Source organism: Malaya genurostris, chromosome 2, assembly GCF_030247185.1.
Source record: "Malaya genurostris strain Urasoe2022 chromosome 2, Malgen_1.1, whole genome shotgun sequence".
Lineage (NCBI taxonomy): Eukaryota > Metazoa > Arthropoda > Insecta > Diptera > Culicidae > Malaya > Malaya genurostris.
In genome coordinates, this window is record NC_080571.1 from 33,244,528 (window position 1) to 33,264,637 (window position 20,110).

The following is a 20,110-nucleotide window of genomic DNA, read 5'->3' on the forward strand; positions in this document are numbered from 1 at the left end:
TCTGTACCTACTTATTGGAATTTCTCAGGAAGCTTTCCAATTTGCTATGTACACTGCCAGGTGTCTGCCCGTTGCCTTGCACCTCTAGTTAACTACTGTTCGGTGGCGGTAGCCACAATTGAAATCACTTTTCTCGACATCTAATCAACCAGTTCTACATTGGAAATTCTGTTCTTCGGTGGCTAGTGGTTGTTCAAAGGTTATTTGGTTGGGATGTTTACTACGCAGGATTACTCGTCGTTAGACAAAGCTTGAGATAGAACCCAGATCTATTCGAGGTGCGATTCATTAGAGTATACCACTTCAAAACGTTTAGATATTTGAAAGTAACATTAATACATTGCAAAATGTTCAAAGAAGCATGTGATCCATTGAAACATACTAGTATGTACCAGAGAGCTGAAGAAGGTTGTTTATCACACGGCAGATTTGTTCACGTGCGAGTTTATCTAATTGGATATTTATTCTGTTGGTTTCATGGATTTTTACAGATAGCGAGGACAGTGATGGCGAAGGAGGACTTGGAAACGTTAGTCGGGTTATCATCCGACCTCCAGGTAAGTTTTGTGAGATCGGTTGAATACTTCCACTTATTGTTTCCATATGAACAACAACAACAACAATATGGATGACTAAGAAGTGACAATGAATTCTGAGTTTTATATAAACTTGAAATTTGGAACAATAGATGTGTACATGTACTAAAAACTGTGTGGTAATAGAAAGTGACTGATACGCAATGGAAACCTGGGGTGGCATTATGTATCTTGATTCGATTAAAATTTTATCGAATCGACCATCTCTCGTATTATGGTTCTCGATCGTTGAACTTCGTTCGAGTTCACAACCAAAGAGGCAAACGTTTCATTTCAAGATAAGTGTAAAATACAGTTTGGACATCTCTGAGATATTGAAGATACCTACATTTCGGATCATTTGGACCGTTACATTAGATGGCATGATTTTTCAATCGGGCATTTTCAACAACCAATTACTCTTAAACCGGGACTCCGATAGGCTTTTTATTTAAATCGAAGCTTGGAAGAGCTACGTGAAAAGCAAGTGTCTAAAACATAATCACATACACTTTCAGAAGCCTAGCAATTCCTGCGAACGACATCCGCTAGTTCCCGAGAACCTTTCAGTCATTAGATTCCGATTAATATACTGATCGTCGTGCAGAGGTTGAAAAGTGTATAATGAACTGGGAATTCCCCAAGGCAAACAAATCCAAATGCAGATGGAAATCAAGATAGTGCTCAATAGAGTATTTCTTCCAATCTGATAAACTCTGCTGATCACTCTGCCCAAACGACTTGACTTTAATAAGGAACATTCTAATGTACCACTAGAACTGCGAAAAACAATTTTCTCGTCCGTTATGAGAGCCGTTCAACCAAAACTGGTTAAGTTTTTTATTACACGGATACGAATCCATTACCGGTACCATGATTATTAAATCATGAACATCATGAAACAAGTCTTCTCATATGATCATCCCTTTTACTGATGTTTTTGAGCAATTTTTTTCATATCATGAGCAATAACTCATCTCCCATGAGTATGATGATATGATCTCATAAGAAAACATGTTTCATGATTTCTCAATCAATTTTATCCGTCTATGTTTATTCAAATTCCCACTCGACAGATTTCCTCCAGACGGCCAGCTATTTTTGCCGGAAATCTGTCAGAATTCCGGCAAGAGTCCGACAACAATGCAACTACCGTTTCCGGCAGAGAATTTCGCTTAGGTAGCTGTTAACGGTTTTGTTTCGGCCAGATTCTTGACAGACAATATTGGCAAAAATGTTTTGAAACGGTTCTACATTTTTAGCACCTTGATTTTTTTTATCAATAAAAAGTACATATGAAGGGCAATAAGTTATTGCCCTTCATATATACTTATGGAAAACGCTATTGTCAATAACATTGATTTCTCACTACCAAACATACCCATATTTCAATCTTATTTACCTCGTCTCAAGAATTGTTTTTTGTATGTACATGCGGGATTGGCGAATATCAAATGAAATCGAGCAAAAAAATTTAAAAAGAGCGAATTAAACAAGACGAGAGCGAGAGAATGACGCAATTTCGCTGGGCAATTTTGACAACAACCGGAATGCAGCCCCTTTTCTGCCTGTTTGCCAGAATCCCTCACAAGCGGGTTTTACTTTCGACTTCAGAACTATGGGATGATATGAACAAAAGTATGAAACAAAACATAAATAAGCACTTGATTTTCACTCTGCATTTGACAGATGGCTTAACCGATGCTTACAAACTGAAATGAAAGGTTTCTTTAAAGTTTTTAAATTTATTCCGCTTCTGATATCCGGTCCCGGAATTACAAGTCTTTAACATCAATAGTTTTTTTTCCGGATTCACAGGGTAAAATAGAGTACTATGCACAGGGTAGATTAAAATCTCGGAAATTATAAAAATTCCCACTGAGGTCTTTTTTACGCGATTTTTTTATGCTGTTTTTCCGAAGTTATGCATTTTTTTTTTACACGGATTTCCGAAGTTACGCGGATTTTCGAAGTTAATTGTTTATGATATTACACCATATCTGGACGTCTCATGCATTTCTAATATATTTGATATAAAAAAAATTTTTAGTTTTGCGTTTTTCTTTACGCAGATTTTTGAAGTAACGCAGTTTTTTTACGCGATACGTAACCCCCGCTTAAAAAGAGACCTCAGTGTACAAATATTAGGTTTTGTAAATTACCAAAATTGCCAGTAATTGACCATTTCGCCGAAATCAGCAAACTAATTATGTTATTTCACTGTTATATCGGTAAACAGGGGGTTGGGGTTTAAAGTGGAAACTAAATTTTTAGTCGATGTAATTTCTGAACTGTTTTTTGTTAAAATTAAATAAATAATATTCTAACCATCAATTCTTGACAGTATATTGGCTGTATAATCTTTCATAGATATTTGTGAATATAAACGGCATTATCATAAGACTTTATAAAGTACCCCGCCTTGCCCCTTCACGAGGCATGATGGGAGAATTTTTTTTTTCAAATCGTGCTGAACTTAACTAAGATATATTTCTCTAAATATTGAATGTTTTATTGAACCATTAACTCTGCAATTGTTATTCAGCATTATACGTATCTTTTTTCAGGATCTGGAACTACCGGATGATGAGTGTTGAAAACTAGTATTTCAAGCAGGTGTTTTCATAGATGACGTTAAATTTAAGTCTTCAAACTAAGTACAATCTTCTGGTTGACAAGTTCAAAGTACCCGTGGATCTTTTGGCAGTACAGAACAAGTTCTGAGCAAGCTTCTCGTTGCCAAACAGCTGACCTAAGACGGGCTTCGAATGCTATTCATGAACTATGTGAGCTGCAGTATATTGAAAGATGGCTTTTTGGTCAAGTATTACTTCACAAAATATTTAACAAAACCAGTTAAAGGCCGGTGTTTCAAGGAAATATCTCTTAATCTTCGGAACTAAATGAGAACAACAAGCTGTTTAGGAAGAATCTTTCTCTTTTATCAGAACATTTGGTTATTTGGGCTGTTAGTTAATCAAAACTTTGGCAATGCTGGTATACGAATTTTGTTCCCAATAGTACCAGAAGTTGTGCTCGGAAGCTACAAACGGAGCTCGCATCGTTTTCTCACAGTAATGCATATGCTCATTGAAAAAAAATTTTTACCGTTATGTGGATTAAAATAGTTAAATATTTCTAAATTATAGGATGAAACCGAAGACATATTAACAAAACATCCAGTAAAGTCTTTTCAACTTGAGTACCGCGTTTAGTCACAGTCAAGCAAATACAACAACGCGTTGATGATTCAGAGCAGTGTTTGACTATGTTTACAAGTAATAAATCAAATTTTTTGCGTCGATATATGACAATGTATAAGACATGGATCCATCACTTCACTCCGGAATCTGAACAATCAGCTGAGAAGGTAACAATAATAATGGTTAAACCTATTTTGAGACAAAAGACAAATTCGAATTCCGTTAGTATGATTGCATTGCTCTTGAAAGAGATTGATGAATAAAATCAATTTTTGGCAAAAAATTAGTATTTCGGCACCATAAACCTAGGGCCGGAATAACCGAAGTGAAATTTTTAGACGATTGATGGCTCGTTCTATAAGTAAGAATACTTAGGGGTTTCTTAGTAACTGATTGTGGTGAAACTAACTATCAAACAGTTTTTAAAAATTTACAGTAAGTGTCTTTTTATTAACCAAACGAAAAAAATCTTGAAAAGTTCATCGAATGGATTGAGGTACATTAGAGCCACATTAGTCCACTTGCTGCCAACACATTTCGTTCGAAGATAATTTCTGGTGGACTCGACGGACTGTGCAGTGTTTTGGAAGGCGCATAGGCATAATTCCGATCAACAACAGGTTGGAATTTTCTTCATTCGTTTCTGTGAAAAAAATCGAATCCCAAAATCAAACAAACACAAAAAAATTTACGAACAATCCTTTAGATCCATTTTGTTTACAGTTTACGGTAATTGTTTAACAGTTCAGCAATTACCGAACGATCGGTAAACAATTTAATTACCGAACTGAACACCGAACGTTCGGCTGTTGACAATTCGGTAAAAAATTATCGAATTCTGCGAAATTTTCTAACAATAATTTTGTGAGATAATATTATTAATGACAATAAAACAATGATAATAATAAAAATAAAAATAATAAATATAATATAGCATAACATAGTATAATACAATGCAATATATAATAAATAATATAAATAATAAACAGAATGATGTGTTTCGACACACCATGTAGAACAGGCTTCAATTATTAGTCATTTTGCACCTTCTCATTCTGCTACTATTGCATAAAGCGATAGCACCAAGGAGAGAGTCGCTTAACACAAACTATATTGTGCCTCTAAAAATACGTGATACACTGTGAGTCTAAGTGTGCCACGTTGTTCCCCATGAAACAGCTACTTGTCAAAACTGAACCCTTTGTATGCCGCAACTGTGCAACTGTATGAAAACGAAAGTGCCAATATTGATAAATGCGCCAACGCATTGTGTTAATGTGTGATTGGCACATTGTTCTGAGCGTCCTCCTCTTGGATAGCACCCAGTCGACACCGTTCTATTGACCAAATGCCATCATACACTCAAAATAATAATCATATTATAGTTACGTGAAAAGTTATGTGAATATTTTCCACCCTACTTTTCACGTAGGTTTTAATGGACTGGCATTTAAAAGCTGTTTAATGCATAATCCAGTAAAAGTTACGCGTTTCATAGGTAAAATGTAATGTACTGTTCATATCACATTTATCTATCAGTTCATATCAAATTTAGATACCAGAAAATTACTATTTTATATATTGGTTGAAGTCAAAAGGGAGATTCCAGATTTTTATATAAATTTATGAAATGAAAAATGCCATGAAATATAAAACATTTATTTCAGAAAATTGTCATATAATTCTAATGGCTTAAAAAGCAACTAATAACGTCGTGGTATCTCAAATCGACAAGCCTTCAGAAATCGTTTATGTTTTCACTGCCATCCAACCGAAGCCGAAGTCGAGATCCAAGAACTCCCACAACACTACCGATGCAGGTTGAAGTCGCATTACATGGTTCCAGTGTCTCTAGCTTCATACCGACGGCCTGTTTGAAGCATTCGGCAGGAGCGGGTAAACTTCCGGACTCACGCAGGCACTCGGTCCAGTTGAACACATGGAAACTTTCATACCGGAATTGTCCGGTCGATGAAGTAATAATTGTAATTAAATAACTTTTCTCGCAAATATTTACACTACTTACACTTCGAGGGCCACTGCTCACCATGTTCAAAATCGAGTTTCTCACACTGGAAATTCACGTAGATTGTTTGACGTTTGGTCAATTCACGTAAACCTTATGTGATGACTCTATTCATTTTAGGGGATGTTCGTATAACATTCATTTTCGTCACGTAAAATATTCAATTTGACATTTGAAACCATTCTACGTGATTTTTCAAGTGAATCGAACGTGAATTTTTATTTGAGTGTAGATAGGGGAGGCATGAGATAGGAACTTGTATGAAGTTAAAGACTGTCCCAAGAAGTATAGACGCTCTTCGATTTCGCTGTAAATAATTCACAAGTGTTAGATATTCAAATTTTATTCGATATACTGAATGTTAGACTACAACAACAGAATATTAGTCTCAACATTTGCTACTTAGCCATAGTAGACTAGCTGGCGCACCTTCTTGCGAACGTTCCTCATTAAATTCCGTACAGACTTCTTGGCGACAAGTTTTGACACTTTTTTCCAATCTTTTTCGAACTGTTGAATGGTTTCGGCTGCCGCGACATGTTTCCTAAGATGTGCCTTCGTTAATGCCCAAAATTCCTCAATTGGTCGAATGTCTTTTGGGACGAAAGTGACATTTTTGGTAGTATACCATTCTACCGATGATTTCGAGTAGTGGCAAGAATCAAGATTTGGCTAGAAGACAACAGGATCCTTGTGGCTTCGAATCATGGGTAGAAGTCGTTTTTGTAAACATTCCTTGATGTATATTTCGCTGTTCATTGAAGCAGTGGTGATGAAGGGTTTCGAAATCTTACCGCAGCTACAAATTGCTTGCCAGCCCATAGCTTTCTTACCAAATTTTTCGACTTCAATCGATGCCTCGGACTGGTTTAACACTTGCCCTTCTCGCACCGTATATTTTTGTAGTCCCGGCAAGGATTTGTAATCGAGTGCTCGATTACAAATCCTTGCCGATTTAATTGATTATCAATTAAATCCTACTGGAGTATTATTTCAAATGTAATATATATACTATCTTAATCAAAAAGTGCGAAGATACAGTTCGAGCGATCGAGTTAAAAATTTTCATTGTTCTTATGGGACCCAAAAGGAATACGAAAAGTTGTGTGGAACTGAAATCTAAATTTTGTCCCACCCTACTTCACATGCAGAAATTTTTCACAGTTTTTACGACTTTCTCCAGAATCACCTGCTACGTCAAATGAAACAACTCTAAAACTACTTACTTGACTATGAACAAAATTTATCCAGTATAAGAATGGGTAGAACTTAATCGATAATATCTCCTGTTGTACTTCAAGGCAGCTACATAATTTAACATCAGCAGTTTATGATCAAGTTTTGAGCAATATGGGATAACCACAAATAACTCAAAATTGAAGTTTTCTTAAATGTTTGGTATGAACAAGCATCAAGGTAAAATGCGGTGCCAAAATAATGCGCGCAAAATTCCAAACACATGAATTGAACGAATCATCGCACAAAGCGTATCGTAAAAAAAAATCGACACAAAGAAATACGGATTATTTGCATTGGTTGAGTTCTGCGGGCCTAAGACAAATTTTGTTCGCTAGTAAACGGTAGTAGACGGTCAGCTTAGTCATTCAATTCACGATCAAAATGCTCTTATAATTGATTTTCTCGCATATAGCGAAATTATTCATTCTTTGTTACAAATAAAAATCTTTGGCATGAGCTGTGTACCGCTCATTCGGTTCATAAGCGAGAAATGTGGATGCTGAGTGTGATACTTGTTCTGATCGACTGATCACCTATTCATCTATGTAATTCCTTGGAAACTATTTAATACTCAGATACATTGTAGTTCCCATAGAAAAAAAACGAGTAGTCAACATTTGGCTGTTCATAACAATACACTACAACTTTATGAGTTGACGAATTCGGTCAGTTATTATGAATCTAATGAAATGCTTTTTTTAATATTCTCATGAACTTCGCCATTCCAAATTCAAAATAGCCAAAACCGAGCAAATAATTTTTTTTTATTTTTAATTCAAGACTTTTGCTGTGATATCGTAACTATATATCTCAGATACAACAATTAACCAAATATATTTTGACATTTCCCAAAAAGATACCCTTGAAAATACAAAAAAACGAATTCATTTATTTTTTTTTTTATTTTTTTATACGTCGGTCTTCGCCATCCTACCATTTCACCTACAGTATAATGAAAAATGTGGTTATTCCAATTTTTTCGATAGATTCGACATAAATGTATTTCTATTATGTTTGTTTACCTTTTCTATTTTAAATAGGTGTAGAATTCGCCCAAACTAAAAAAATCGAAGTGTGGAAAAGCATGTCAGTTTTATTGAATACAAATAAAAATCATCCAGTTATGTATCTGACATTACCAACCCATCTTTTCATCTACAGGTCACAGCGGGAAGGCGAAACGCGGTCATCTCTGCTTCGATGCAGCCTTCGAAACCGGTAACCTGGGACGGGTCGATTTGGTGGGTGAATTCGAGTATGATCTCTTCCTGCGGCCTGACACCTGCAATCCCCGGTACCGTTTCTGGTTCAATTTCACCGTAGACAATGTGAAACAGGACCAACGGGTAATATTCAATATCGTCAACATCAACAAAAGCCGAACGCTGTTCAAGGACGGTATGACACCACTGGTCAAATCCACCAGCCGACCCAAGTGGCAACGTCTTCCGCGGTGTGAGGTGTTTTACTACAAATCTGCCGTCCATCAGAACCACTATGTTCTGAGCTTTGCATTCGGATTTGATAAGGAGGATGAAGTGTACCAGTTCGCATTGACGTATCCGTATTCGTACTCTAAGCTGCAAGCGTACCTAAGCGTGTTGGAGAGTAAATACCCAAACTCGTTTGAGAGAACGACGCTTGGGATGACAATTGTAAGATACTTTTTTCCTTGAACTTGAACTGTTACTGTTGGTTTTAATCTGATCATTTGTAGCAAAACCGCAAGCTGGAACTGGTCACTTTCGATGATGTTAAAAAGCCGGATAAGGTCGATCATAAAAACTTGATTCACATGGTGGTGGTTTTGGCAAGGATACACCCGGGAGAATCACCTGCTTCGTACGTAGTGCAAGGGCTTATCGAATACTTGGCTGCAGCCAGTCAACCCGTTTCGAAAGCTCTGCGTGAGAATGTAGTGTTCAAAATCGTACCGATGCTGAATCCGGATGGTGTGTTTCTTGGAAACAATCGATGCAACGTAATCGGTCATGATTTGAATCGAACGTGGAACAAATTGTCTCACTATACCCATCCGACACTGACGGCAGTTATGAAAATGATTAAGGAGTATGACAACTCGAGTGTAAGTTTCCTCTCCAGGATCCGTTCGTAGATGTAATAAATTAATTCATATTTCCAGTGTTATCAGGTTGATTTCGTGATCGACATTCACGCCCATTCGACCTTAACGGGAACATTCATCTACGGAAGTACGTATGACAACGTGTATCGCTATGAGCGCCACTTGGTATTCCCTAAGCTGTTTGCGTCAAAGTGTGAAGACTTCTGCCAGGAACACATGATGTTCAATGCCGACGACAGGAAGTCGGGAACCGCCCGAAGACACTTTGTCGATGCGTTGAGTGATACCGTTAACACCTACACATTGGAGGTGTCGATGTGCGGGTACTTTCTAAATGATACCAACATAATGACGCAGTATACCGAGGATGGATGTAAGTATAAGATTTTTTTTCAATATTAGCTGCGACAAAAGAGTAATTTTTGTTTCTATATTCATAGGGAGTTTTCCTAAATTATTTTGATTTTCATTATTAGGGTAAACAAGAAGAGTCACTTTCTTTAAGGGGTGGGTAGGGTCTAATACTTTTGAAACATCATTTATAGTATTTTCTTATGGTAAAGCATTTCAAGAATATACTGTGAAATATTCGGAACAAAATTGAGCAAGTTATGGGCCTTCATCTTTACTGGTCTCATACTGCTTCTATTGACTTAAAAACTTGACAAAACATTCTTGAAATGTTCTATTATGAAAAAAAAAACAAAAGAAAACATATGATTTAAGGGCTCCCTAGAGCAATAAATTGTTTCTTTCGATTTTATAGACAAAAAACTTTAAACACGTTTTTCTCGATAGCAAGTTTTGAAAGTCCGTGTCCATCGTCCTTCAAAAACTACTGCACCATATTTTTTCAAATTTCGCACACACTTTCTACATGTAAAATACCAGACCCCAACGTTTCCCATTTCGTTGTTTGTTGTTACTTTGGCGAGGTTTTACGGTTACAAAATGGTGAAGCCACCAAAAATTCAAAAAACCAAATAGAAACGTTGGGGTCTAGTCACATGAGCTCCAGAACATACGTTCAAATTTTTTTTGATGATTCTTCGTATTGATTTTTAAGAAGTTTTTACTTCCTTAGTTAGGTTCCTGCTAGATGGATCGCTTTTACGGAGTGCGCCCGGGTCCATGGTCTTCTTTGGAGTACATTTTCATTCATTTGCAATGAAACATATCAAATGATCTAATGCAGCATTCGTAAATCAGAATAAATAATCACACTATCAGCAGAAATACCGAAGTCATTAGTACAACAAATTATCCCGATATTGAAATTCGCTTTTTTCCTGATGCATCCGGTAGTGTTTTGATGTAGGACTACGTCTTTCTTTACTATGCCTACTTGGGCGCATATTCAAAATTTCACAACACGAAAGTGTAACAAAATTACTCCTAATTTGAGCTCTTATTTTTTTTAAATAAATATTTATTGAAATATGAGTTAAAATTAAACTGCTAAGATTTAAATTGGGTGTTCAGCCACAAGTGGTGACTTTTCAGCCCTATTATAACATTCTTCTGAAGCGTTTTCTTCCTGGTGGAACAACAACTTGATCAAATTGGTACTGCATAAAGCATGGCTGATCGGAAATTGTTTATAAATTAATAATTTGTTCTTTAGACAGAGCTTACAATTTCTGTTTATAAGAGGATAAAAACATTTAATATATTTATTACACTTTGCCTGGATTCCTTCAATGTGATCCTTGAAAGTGAGTTAATTTGAACTCTTAATAATCCTTTTCCCCGTTTGAGTATTTTCTATAATTCTTTCACGAAACGAATGGAAGAAGATGTAAAATTGTTCTTAATATCATGTTTATTACGTAAACATTGTTTAATGTTAAATAGTGAAAAATAGGTCCAAACACGAAACATCAAAATCAACCGAACCTATAAATAGACCCTGTTGCACGTTTGCTAACTTCAGTCTATGAAAATCCATGAACGAAGACACATCGAGTGCGCCGGCCTCCATCCACGTCAAGACAATTGACTACTCCTGGTAATATTCAACTGGTGCTTCAGTCAATGGCGAATATGAGGTTCTGTTCCTGAAGCCTAAACGCGACTTCCGGTGAAACTCTCAACGGGTGAGCACGTTGCATCGTGTTAATCCGGAGAAAATTCGAGTATTTCGCAAGAAAGAAAGGATTTTCAGCCGTAACAGATCGGCTGAAAAGTTCGTATCGTTTCTATGAGAGGGCGCCACTAGAATTAAATCCATACCATTTTCAGTTAGTACCAACCTTCAAAAGATACGTGTATAAATTTGACAGCTGTCTGATTATTAGTTTGTGAGATATTGCATTTTGAGTGAAGCTACTTTTGTTATTGTGAAAAAAATTAAAAAAAAAGGAATTTCGTGTGTTGATGAAACACTACTTTTTGATGAAAAAAGTGCCGCCGATACCAAAAAATGGCTTGATGAGTGTTATCCAGACTCTGCACCGGGCGAAGCAACAATTCGTAAGTGGTTTGCAAAATTTCGTACTGGTCATATGAGCACCGAAGACGATGAACGCAGTTGACGTCCAAAAGAGGCTGTTACCGATGAAAACGTGAAAAAAATCCACAAAATGATTTTCAATGACCGTAAAGTGAAGTTGATCGAGATAGCTGACACCCTAAAGATATCAAAGGAACGTGTTGGACATATTATTCACGAATATTTGGATATGAGAAAGCTTTGTGCAAAATGGGTGTCGCGTGAGCTCACAATCGATCAAAAACAACAACGAATTGATGATTCTGAGCAGTGTTTGGAGCTGTTATATCGAAATAAAACCGATTTTTTTCGTCGATATATAACAATGGACGAAACATGGCTCCATCACTTCACTCCGGAGTCCAATCGACAGTCAGCTGAGTGGACTGCACGCGATGAACCGAACCCAAAGCGTGGAAAGACTCAACAATCGGCCGGTAAGGTTATGGCGTCTGTATTTTGGGATTCGCATGGTATAATTTTCATCGACTACCTTGAAAAGGGAAAAACCATCAACAGTGACTATTATAAAGCGTTATTAGAGCGTTTGAAGAACGAAATTTTAAAAAAAAACGGCCTCATTTGAAGAAGAAAAAAGTTTTGTTCCTTCAAGACAATGCACCAGTCGATGAAAACCATGCTGAAATTGAACGAATTGGGCTTCGAATTGCTCCCTCATCCACCGTATTCTCCAGATTTGGCCCCCAGTGACTTTTTCCTGTTCTCAGACCTCAAGAGAATGCTCGCTAGTAAAAAATTTAGAAGCAATGAAGAGGTAAATCGCTGAAACTGAGGCCTATTTTGAGGCAAAAGACAAATCGTACTACAAAAATGGTACCAAAAAGTTGGAAGATCGCTATAATCGCTGTATCGCCTCTGATGGCAATTATGTTGAATAATAAAAACGAATTTTGGCAAAAAAATGTGTGTTTCTATTAAACGATACGAACTTTCCAGCCGAACTGTTACTTTGACGATTCGACGCATGCAAAACAGCGAGATTTTCGCTTGTAGTCAAGTGAAAATAAAGTCCATTGGACTATAAACGAAAATTAACTGGCAATATAGCCTTAGTTGCTGTGCCATCAATTCGGCGTAATCTCAAGTGAGGCGACGCCAACCAGAAAAGAAGAAGAAGTCTAAACGCAGAAAAACAAGTTTTCCTGTCAACATATCTGCTGTTGGGCGTTCGCAGTGTGAGTTTCGTTTCAAGCAAGAGCAGTTGTGTCATCCAGCTGCTAGTCGTTTGCATTGGAAAAAAAGAAAACCGAAAAGTGGACAACCATAGGAAGAATAGTCTGATTAGCTTTGTGCACTTTTCGCAGTGCGAAATTCGCACCAAACAAGCGCAAATAAAACATGCATTTGGCTGCATCACGTTCGAGAAAAATGGTCCGATCAGTGTTTATTATCGTAGAGAATTCCAAAATTTGGCAACCCTGCACGCTATACAAAATTGAATGAAGCACACTGTGTGCTAGGCAGTGGCGTTTTCTTCTTCCGATCCAGCATGTAGTCGGATCCGAATGAAATTGCACAGTATCTTTTACGAAACTGAGAGCTTTAATTTGAATCATGATTTGTGAAAATCAGTTTAATTGTTGCAGAGAAATCGAAGCGAGTTCCGTTTTCGGAGCTTTTCTTCACTATTACCAGTGCGTTCGGAAGCGGAAACCGGGGACTAGTAGTCCCAAAGTAGTTTTATACATCCCCTTACTAACAAGGTCTGCCAACTAGATCAATTTACCAGTAACTTTTGTAATAATTTGCACATCGTTTTGGAAAAATTCTCATGAAATTGAAATTTGTTCACTTATCGCGCTGTAATTCCGGAACCAAAAGTCGGATTTCTAGAATACAAACGCAATCTTCCGAAACCAAATAGTCCTTTTAAGGACTACAAAATCTTAAACGGTCGAACGGTATCAAATCAGTTAATATCTATACACATCTCCAATGCAGTCCTACGTCAATCTCGCGGCTATGTCTCTAACTACAAGTTTTTTCATCATTTTTCTATAATCTATTACAAGTAAAACAATATCACACATATGTGTGAGAATTCCTTAGGAATTCTGATTCAAAGTGATGTTTGAAGATTTTTTTGAAGAACTCATTTCCAAAATATGAGAAAATTATCCAAACATCCAACTTTGATTCCATTTGATAATTCTCATTTAGTTTAAGAATGCTAATTGTACATTGTTGCAACACTAGTGCTTGCAAGTTTAAATTTGTCCATATGGTTAATAATCAAATTCCTATCTGTTGCTTCTTCAGATATGCGAATCGGTCGAAATCTGGCACGGACATTTCTGGAGTACTATCGCTTCACCAACATTCTACCGATTCCTCCGATGGACGAGCTTCGATCACGCAAAGGGCGCCCACGAACGCACCGACCGAGGACCCGTTCCAGAAACCGTAGTGAGGTACATTTACGGCCGAAAACAGTCCGTACCTATGCACCAATTAGCTACACCGACCTCTCGATCTGCTACGATAGTTCAAGCTCCCCGGAAGGATCACCCATTCGCTACATGTACTCGACCTACGGTGGCTTCCGAATGCGGGCTCTTGGAGTACCTGATCAGTATTCACTGTCCAACATCCAGGCGGCTCGGTTTAGTAATCTAGATTTCAGCAACGATTTCCGGTTTAAGGTTACGCCCAAAGCCAAGACAGGTCTGGACCACAAAATGCCCCCGATCGAGATATTAAACATTCCGCCAAAACCCTGCCTTACAATAATCGATTTCAATCAACTAACCCGTGGAGGTCTGGAGGAAGCCACCTCCGGACGTACATTCGAACGGGAAAAGGATAAAATTCGTCGCCATATAATGAAAAGCAGCTCAAGAAAGGCGTAGACTTAAATCTTTGTACTTTATTGTTAAAATTTGTAATAATTCTCTATATGTAATTCTGTTATACACGCTACTATTAACTCGGCGAAGGATTCGTTCCCACAGATCAGGACCTGAACGGAATCCGGCGCGACTTTTTCTAATAAATTTTGTATATCTTGCTTTTCCAATCTGTGATTGAATATCTGTTCGTTATATCTTTTCTTCGATGACAAACATAAGCAATTTCGACTAGTTCTACCTCCACATGAACATTTCTCTCGAGATAGGTAAATTACCGATTTGAAATTCCAATAGTGACTCATAGCTTGCAGATCTGATCTTAGCAGAATGCTATCCATGTCCTTACAGCAGTACCACAGATTTAACAGTGTTTCATCCTCTTCATCGTTCAAAATGTTCGCCATGATTGAGTAAACAGGGGCCAATCCAACTCCCTGTACGAAACCAAATAAATGTTTATGCATATTCCTCTTCCAAAAGAATCCAGTGTAGGCACCTTTCCATTCCGTAACATCATCGGTATGTAACGTAAGTAAATATTCCGACATTTCTCCGCCAGATTCCAGTTTAATCAGTACATCGAACGATTTTTCGTCACAATTCACTCTAATTGGAGTATACGGACGGCTTAGATACAAATCAAGTTCAGTCTTATCATGCTTTTCAACAACTCTTCGCCGATCACGTGTTTCCGTGTTCTTGAATTGCGCCATCGAGCTTCTCCATTTTGAAAATATGCTATTAAATGGTCTATTCGCGAACCGCCAATTTTTGAAGATGCGCAACATCAAATGGCTACCCGGTGCAACTATCAACTGCTTCTGCTGTTCTTCATCAGTAGGCACGAGCCTAAACCGAAACAGGAAAGTATTATCCATAATCTGCTCTATGAGAGTGCACTTGAATGCCCTGTAGTAACCAATGGGAAGTATACTTGATTCGTCAACATTCCGAATTAGATTTTGGGATCGAATTATCTGATCTAAAATACAATTGGTACATCCTGATCCGCAGCACTCTGAAGAGATTTCTTCACTTTCCATTTAAGCTTCAAAATAAAATAAACCATTAAATAATTAGAATATGAAGTAAAATATTAAACTACTTACGACTAGTAACGCTGCATAACGCCAGTGCATAATTCGGCGGCAAGCGGCTCGGAGCTCAAATTTTATAAGCGTTGCCAAGTTGACCGGTGTTTGAAATCAATGTTTTGCGAGTGATGCGTGGAATAGTTTTATTTATATATCTGAATACGTCTGCATGAATTTGCGACCAAAGAAATAGAAAACGTGATTCCAATGCCTTGAGCAAATCGTTATAGCAAGTGAGTGTGTTAAAATCATAAATATTGTGTGCCTTCATTTACTTTTCGACCTGGCATCACCACTCTTGAATGACTTTTCTACATATTTAAGCAGAGTTGCCACGTTCACAGTTAGGACAACAAATCGTCAGTTTCCTTTATGGCAAATATTTTGTAGACATTCTTCGAAATTTTAAAAACTGTTCGAACTCACTAAGCTATGTTATGGTCACTATACCGATACCGTTGAACTACTTCAAGTCCCCAGACATTTGAATCTTGTCTGCAAATATTAGAAAACTTTATTTGGCATCCCTGTCTTTAAGGACGACTTCGGCCGGACAATTGTTTATATTTATAGTGTTCAAGTTTTGCAGATTTCAGCCTATTCTATTCAGCCTTATTCTATTCCACTAATTTGAAAGGATTACAATCACCAATTTTAAAGTATGACCGAATCAGTAGTTTCCAGTCGACACAAGGATTGCCTTCCCTGTCGTATCATTAGTGGAACTGGTGTTATCGGAATGGGCATCTACGTTTGGGTGCAGGCCCAGAAACGGCCCCAAAAGGTCGGTCGGTTCGCGATGTGCGGAATTGCGGCTGGTTAGCATACTGATTACCATACTCATTTCAAAAACCATACATTAACCATTTTCTCTGTTACAGTCGCGGGTGGAATTGGACTAACTAGAATTATCGATATCTATCCATTTGGCAACCCGAAGGATCCCCCAAAGCAATAAGACAGAAATTATAGTTGTACATATTTAAATGTTTAATTATTACGTTGAATAACGCGTACACATATTTAAGAGAAACTTCCTTACTTCATGCCAACTTTACCCAGTGATGTATCGGTTCTAGGGTCTGCAGTAATATTCTGTACAGCCACAATTGTCTCGTTAATGGCAGTTTGCAATTTACGAAGGTTTTGAATTTGCAATAATCGCAAAATCCGAGCTGCTTTTTCAAGGTCTTGATGATTTTCAAAACCCATTCCAATTCCTTCATCAATCGGAAACGGTTTCCCAGTGATAATTGGCTCTTTTAAAACTTCCTTGTTAAGCGCCGTCGATATAACATAACTAGCAGCCCTCAGAGATACCAAATGGTCCGGATGATAGGCAATGCCTAACTTTTCAGCTAACTTCCGCGAACCTTCTTCAAAATCTGGGCTTGTAACTGAAAACAAAAAGATATATAACCTATGGAACAATGTTAACAGAGTTTCTTACAGTCTAATTTATCAAACGGATTAGTGGATTTGATTTCCGGTGCAGCAGAGGATTTCTTTTCTTGCTCGATTTTTTGAGCAGCCGTTATCGACCGGTATCGATCAGCATTGTCGGAATACTCAAGTTTAATCGCATACAAGAACAACCATGTCAACTCTTCAGTTTTAGATTTAAGATTTGCAGGAAACCCGAGATCTATCTTGTATTTTGCATATGCCGGGTCCCAATCAGTCGCAGAACCTGTTTTCCTTAGGTTCGCGCGATCCTCAATGGTATAGTGTCGAATTTTTTGATCTTCTAACCATAACACAATGTTGCGAAACTCCTTCGGATCTAAGTTAAGGTACGAATATGAAGTAGTGAAAAACCTTGTTTACGTTTCTTACCATCTATGTTTATTCCACCCTGAGAAGGATACTCTAACGCAGCCAAATAGCGCTCAAACATAATGATCAAATCAATTCAAAACTATTTTTCTGATGCAGAGTATGTATAAATTTGGAAATTGAAAGCGATCAAAGTATAAACAGCAAAAGGAGACGCTATTTTCATTGTCAAAATATATCAAAACGTCAAAACAGCGTAATGCACTTCAGTGTAACGTATGTAACATATTTAACACTCAAACGCATCCCGGTAAAACAAACGTTCAACGGAAGTTATTCGTTGCACAGCTGATCCGATGAATGACCTCATTTCTGGGTCGGGTTGGGATTCTCGATTTTTTTAAATTTATGATTATATAAATTTACCGATCTTGATGCATTAAGTGTCACAAAAACCGAGTATGCTTTAATTTTATTCTGTTTTTATCCATGTGGATATATTCCAAAGACACCGGAGTTATTCCAGATCGCATTGAGGTAAGTCGGCTATGTCATTTGATGTATTCGATTCAAAAAACTAAAAATATAAATGGGAACAGCTCTGGAATAATCAGAAATGTGCAAAATTCACTAAAACGCACCAAACACACAATATGAATAAACTAAACTCCAAATTTCTCCAAGAGTACTGGAACCAGTCAAAACACTCCCGAAAAGAATTTTATGAATTAATATAAAAATGTGTTAAAAACAACAAATTCTATGTAAGAATGAACAAAATACTGTGTATAACTGTATGGAGGCCACAGAACCACTTAAAATTCAGTTGTCCGGTTTGTGATATAGTGCACATGACTATTTTTAATTTTTACGTTTAGCATTCAGCTCATCAGTGCATCAGCAGTTTATGTTGAACTGCTAACGCCACCTAACGGTTCAACATAAACCGCTGAGCAGACGTAGAATCATTGCTATTTGCAACGCACGTGTTTTACACTAAAAGGGCAATGTATATTCTGACATGGCGAAAGTAACGAAATTAAATTAACGGCAGTACTGGTCTCAAATTAGTAAATAACCTATTCGTTTTAGAATTCTTGCATAAACTATTGAAATTCGCTGGAAATTAACAAAAAGGCCTACCTTAGTCAGCACCATCCATTCCTCTAGCTAGAGTGTAATCAAAGACATCATATTAACAAGATATCCAGCTTTCACATTTCCCGAACAAATCATTGGCAACATCCTTTTTTGCGAGCATGTCGCCCCCAGACGAGCCCGCATCGAATCTTATACATAGAAGTAGGGGAGAAAAATGTCAAATTCGTGCGCGCCAAAATAGCAGGGTTGCGCTACCATACAATTGACATGATATGTTGAATGTGATGCCGTGCGATGGCGTTGCTGAACTGAAGATTGACTTCGCTCCAAGCTGACAGGGTCTGGTGTAATCAAATGGCGTAAGTCGCCTAACTTTTACACTCACCAAAGACATCATATTAACAAGATATCCAGCTCTCACATTTCCCGAACAAATCATTGGCAACAACATTTTTTGTGAGCATGGCGCCCTTAGGGGAGTCCGCATCGAATCTCGTAAACAGAAGTAGGGGAGAGAAATGTCAAATTCGGGCGCGCCAAAATAGCAGCACTGCGCACCCATACAATTGATATGATATGTTGAATGTGACACCGTGCGATGGCGTTGCTGAACTGAATATTGATTTCGCTCCAAGCTGACAGGGTCTGCACTAACCCATTCTCAAAATGAGCGTAATACCAATGACATTTATAATGTCACTGTCAATCGGGTTGATCGAGCCAGAAACGGGCAGTCGATTTAGAATTTTTTGCTCATTCCGTCATTTCGATAACGTGGGGTGGGTCTAAGTATCGGTTCAGTTGATGTTGCAAACTATTAAACAATATTGAATCAATAACCGTCACAAGATCCCACATTATCGAGATGACGGAATGAGCAATGAATTCTTACTCGACTGCATGTTTTTTTGGTGCTCGATCGGTTCAGTGCTAGAATTTTCGCCTGAGTTGGCTGCTCGATCAACCTGATTGACAGTAACATTATAAATGTCATTGAATATTCGCTCATTTTATGAATGTTTTAGTGTAAAATTCAGGCGACTTAAGCCATTTCACTACACTTCAGCTAGAGGAATGGATGATGCTGACTAAGGTAGGCCGTTTTGTTAATTTCCAGCGAGTTTCAACAGTTTATGTTGGGATTCTAAGAAGAACTGGTTATTTACTAGTTCTGTATATCCGAAAAACATGAAGATTTAAATTTGAATATTCAGATATAATATGTTTTCGTTTAAAAAATAATCTGAAAATCAGCACGAAAACGTGCAAAATCGGGAAAGAAGAAGACGAATTGACAATTCATTCCGCATCTTCTCACTCAATTCCGAATGATTTCCGAATCAACCGGTTGTAGGCGAAATTCATTCGGAATCGGTTGTTGCCCTGGAGTTGGAATTGATTCGGAATAGGGGATGGTGTAACCGACGACGTGTAACTGTAATGTCTTTTTCGAATAGAACTAGAGATCTATTATAAAGCGTGTTGTCTACTCGAAGGGTGGGTAAAAACTGTTTATTTCGGGTTTCGTTTTCAGTGGATACAATGTGGAGGGGAAATATAAGTGAGAGTTACAATATGGTATAAAATAAAGGTAAAGGTAATCAATTGCAGTAGTATTGATACAAACGTGTGATAATTGTCTAACATCT

General features: G+C 37.6%; 4 protein-coding genes across 4 annotated transcripts; 2 read left to right on the top strand and 2 right to left on the bottom strand.

The window, feature by feature from the left end:
* The first annotated feature begins 252 nt into the window (after positions 1-252).
* LOC131430818 (cytosolic carboxypeptidase 6) lies at positions 253-14,490 on the top strand. The gene is made up of 6 exons (XM_058596030.1): positions 253-408; positions 492-557; positions 8,205-8,698; positions 8,761-9,129; positions 9,187-9,502; positions 13,901-14,490. Exons 1-6 carry the CDS (start codon positions 348-350, stop codon positions 14,488-14,490), a joined length of 1,896 nt encoding a protein of 631 aa, XP_058452013.1. The 5' UTR covers positions 253-347.
* On the bottom strand, positions 14,478-15,586 carry LOC131430819 (NADH-cytochrome b5 reductase-like). Its single transcript, XM_058596031.1, has one exon. The coding sequence runs from the start codon at positions 15,531-15,533 to the stop codon at positions 14,514-14,516; it is 1,020 nt and encodes a 339-aa protein (XP_058452014.1). The 5' UTR covers positions 15,534-15,586; the 3' UTR covers positions 14,478-14,513.
* Positions 15,587-16,124: 538 nt separating this feature from the next.
* On the top strand, positions 16,125-16,594 carry LOC131432298 (uncharacterized). The gene is made up of 2 exons (XM_058598494.1): positions 16,125-16,402; positions 16,466-16,594. The coding sequence occupies exons 1-2, from the start codon at positions 16,246-16,248 to the stop codon at positions 16,540-16,542; spliced, it is 234 nt and encodes a 77-aa protein (XP_058454477.1). The 5' UTR covers positions 16,125-16,245; the 3' UTR covers positions 16,543-16,594.
* LOC131432297 (RNA transcription, translation and transport factor protein) lies at positions 16,551-17,582 on the bottom strand. Its single transcript, XM_058598492.1, has 3 exons — positions 17,421-17,582; positions 17,035-17,367; positions 16,551-16,981 (listed from the first exon to the last, which is right to left on the bottom strand). Exons 1-3 carry the CDS (start codon positions 17,479-17,481, stop codon positions 16,623-16,625), a joined length of 753 nt encoding a protein of 250 aa, XP_058454475.1. The 5' UTR covers positions 17,482-17,582; the 3' UTR covers positions 16,551-16,622.
* Positions 17,583-20,110: the final 2,528 nt, after the last annotated feature.

Bases quoted from the DNA above. Each gene is read 5' to 3' on its own strand.
- LOC131430818 (XM_058596030.1), top strand. From the start codon at position 348: ATGTTCAAAGAAGCATGTGATCCATTGAAACATACTAGTATGTACCAG. The intron at 409-491 runs GTTGTTTATCAC...GGATTTTTACAG, and splicing joins GTACCAGAGAGCTGAAGAAG to ATAGCGAGGACAGTGATGGC. The intron at 9,503-13,900 runs GTAAGTATAAGA...TTGCTTCTTCAG, and splicing joins GCAGTATACCGAGGATGGAT to ATATGCGAATCGGTCGAAAT.
- LOC131430819 (XM_058596031.1), bottom strand. From the start codon at position 15,533: ATGGAAAGTGAAGAAATCTCTTCAGAGTGCTGCGGATCAGGATGTACC.
- LOC131432298 (XM_058598494.1), top strand. From the start codon at position 16,246: ATGACCGAATCAGTAGTTTCCAGTCGACACAAGGATTGCCTTCCCTGT. The intron at 16,403-16,465 runs GTTAGCATACTG...TCTCTGTTACAG, and splicing joins GATGTGCGGAATTGCGGCTG to TCGCGGGTGGAATTGGACTA.
- LOC131432297 (XM_058598492.1), bottom strand. From the start codon at position 17,481: ATGTTTGAGCGCTATTTGGCTGCGTTAGAGTATCCTTCTCAGGGTGGA. The intron at 17,368-17,420 runs GTAAGAAACGTA...ACCTTAACTTAG, and splicing joins GGGTGGAATAAACATAGATG to ATCCGAAGGAGTTTCGCAAC. The intron at 16,982-17,034 runs GTAAGAAACTCT...TTTTGTTTTCAG, and splicing joins TCCGTTTGATAAATTAGACT to TTACAAGCCCAGATTTTGAA.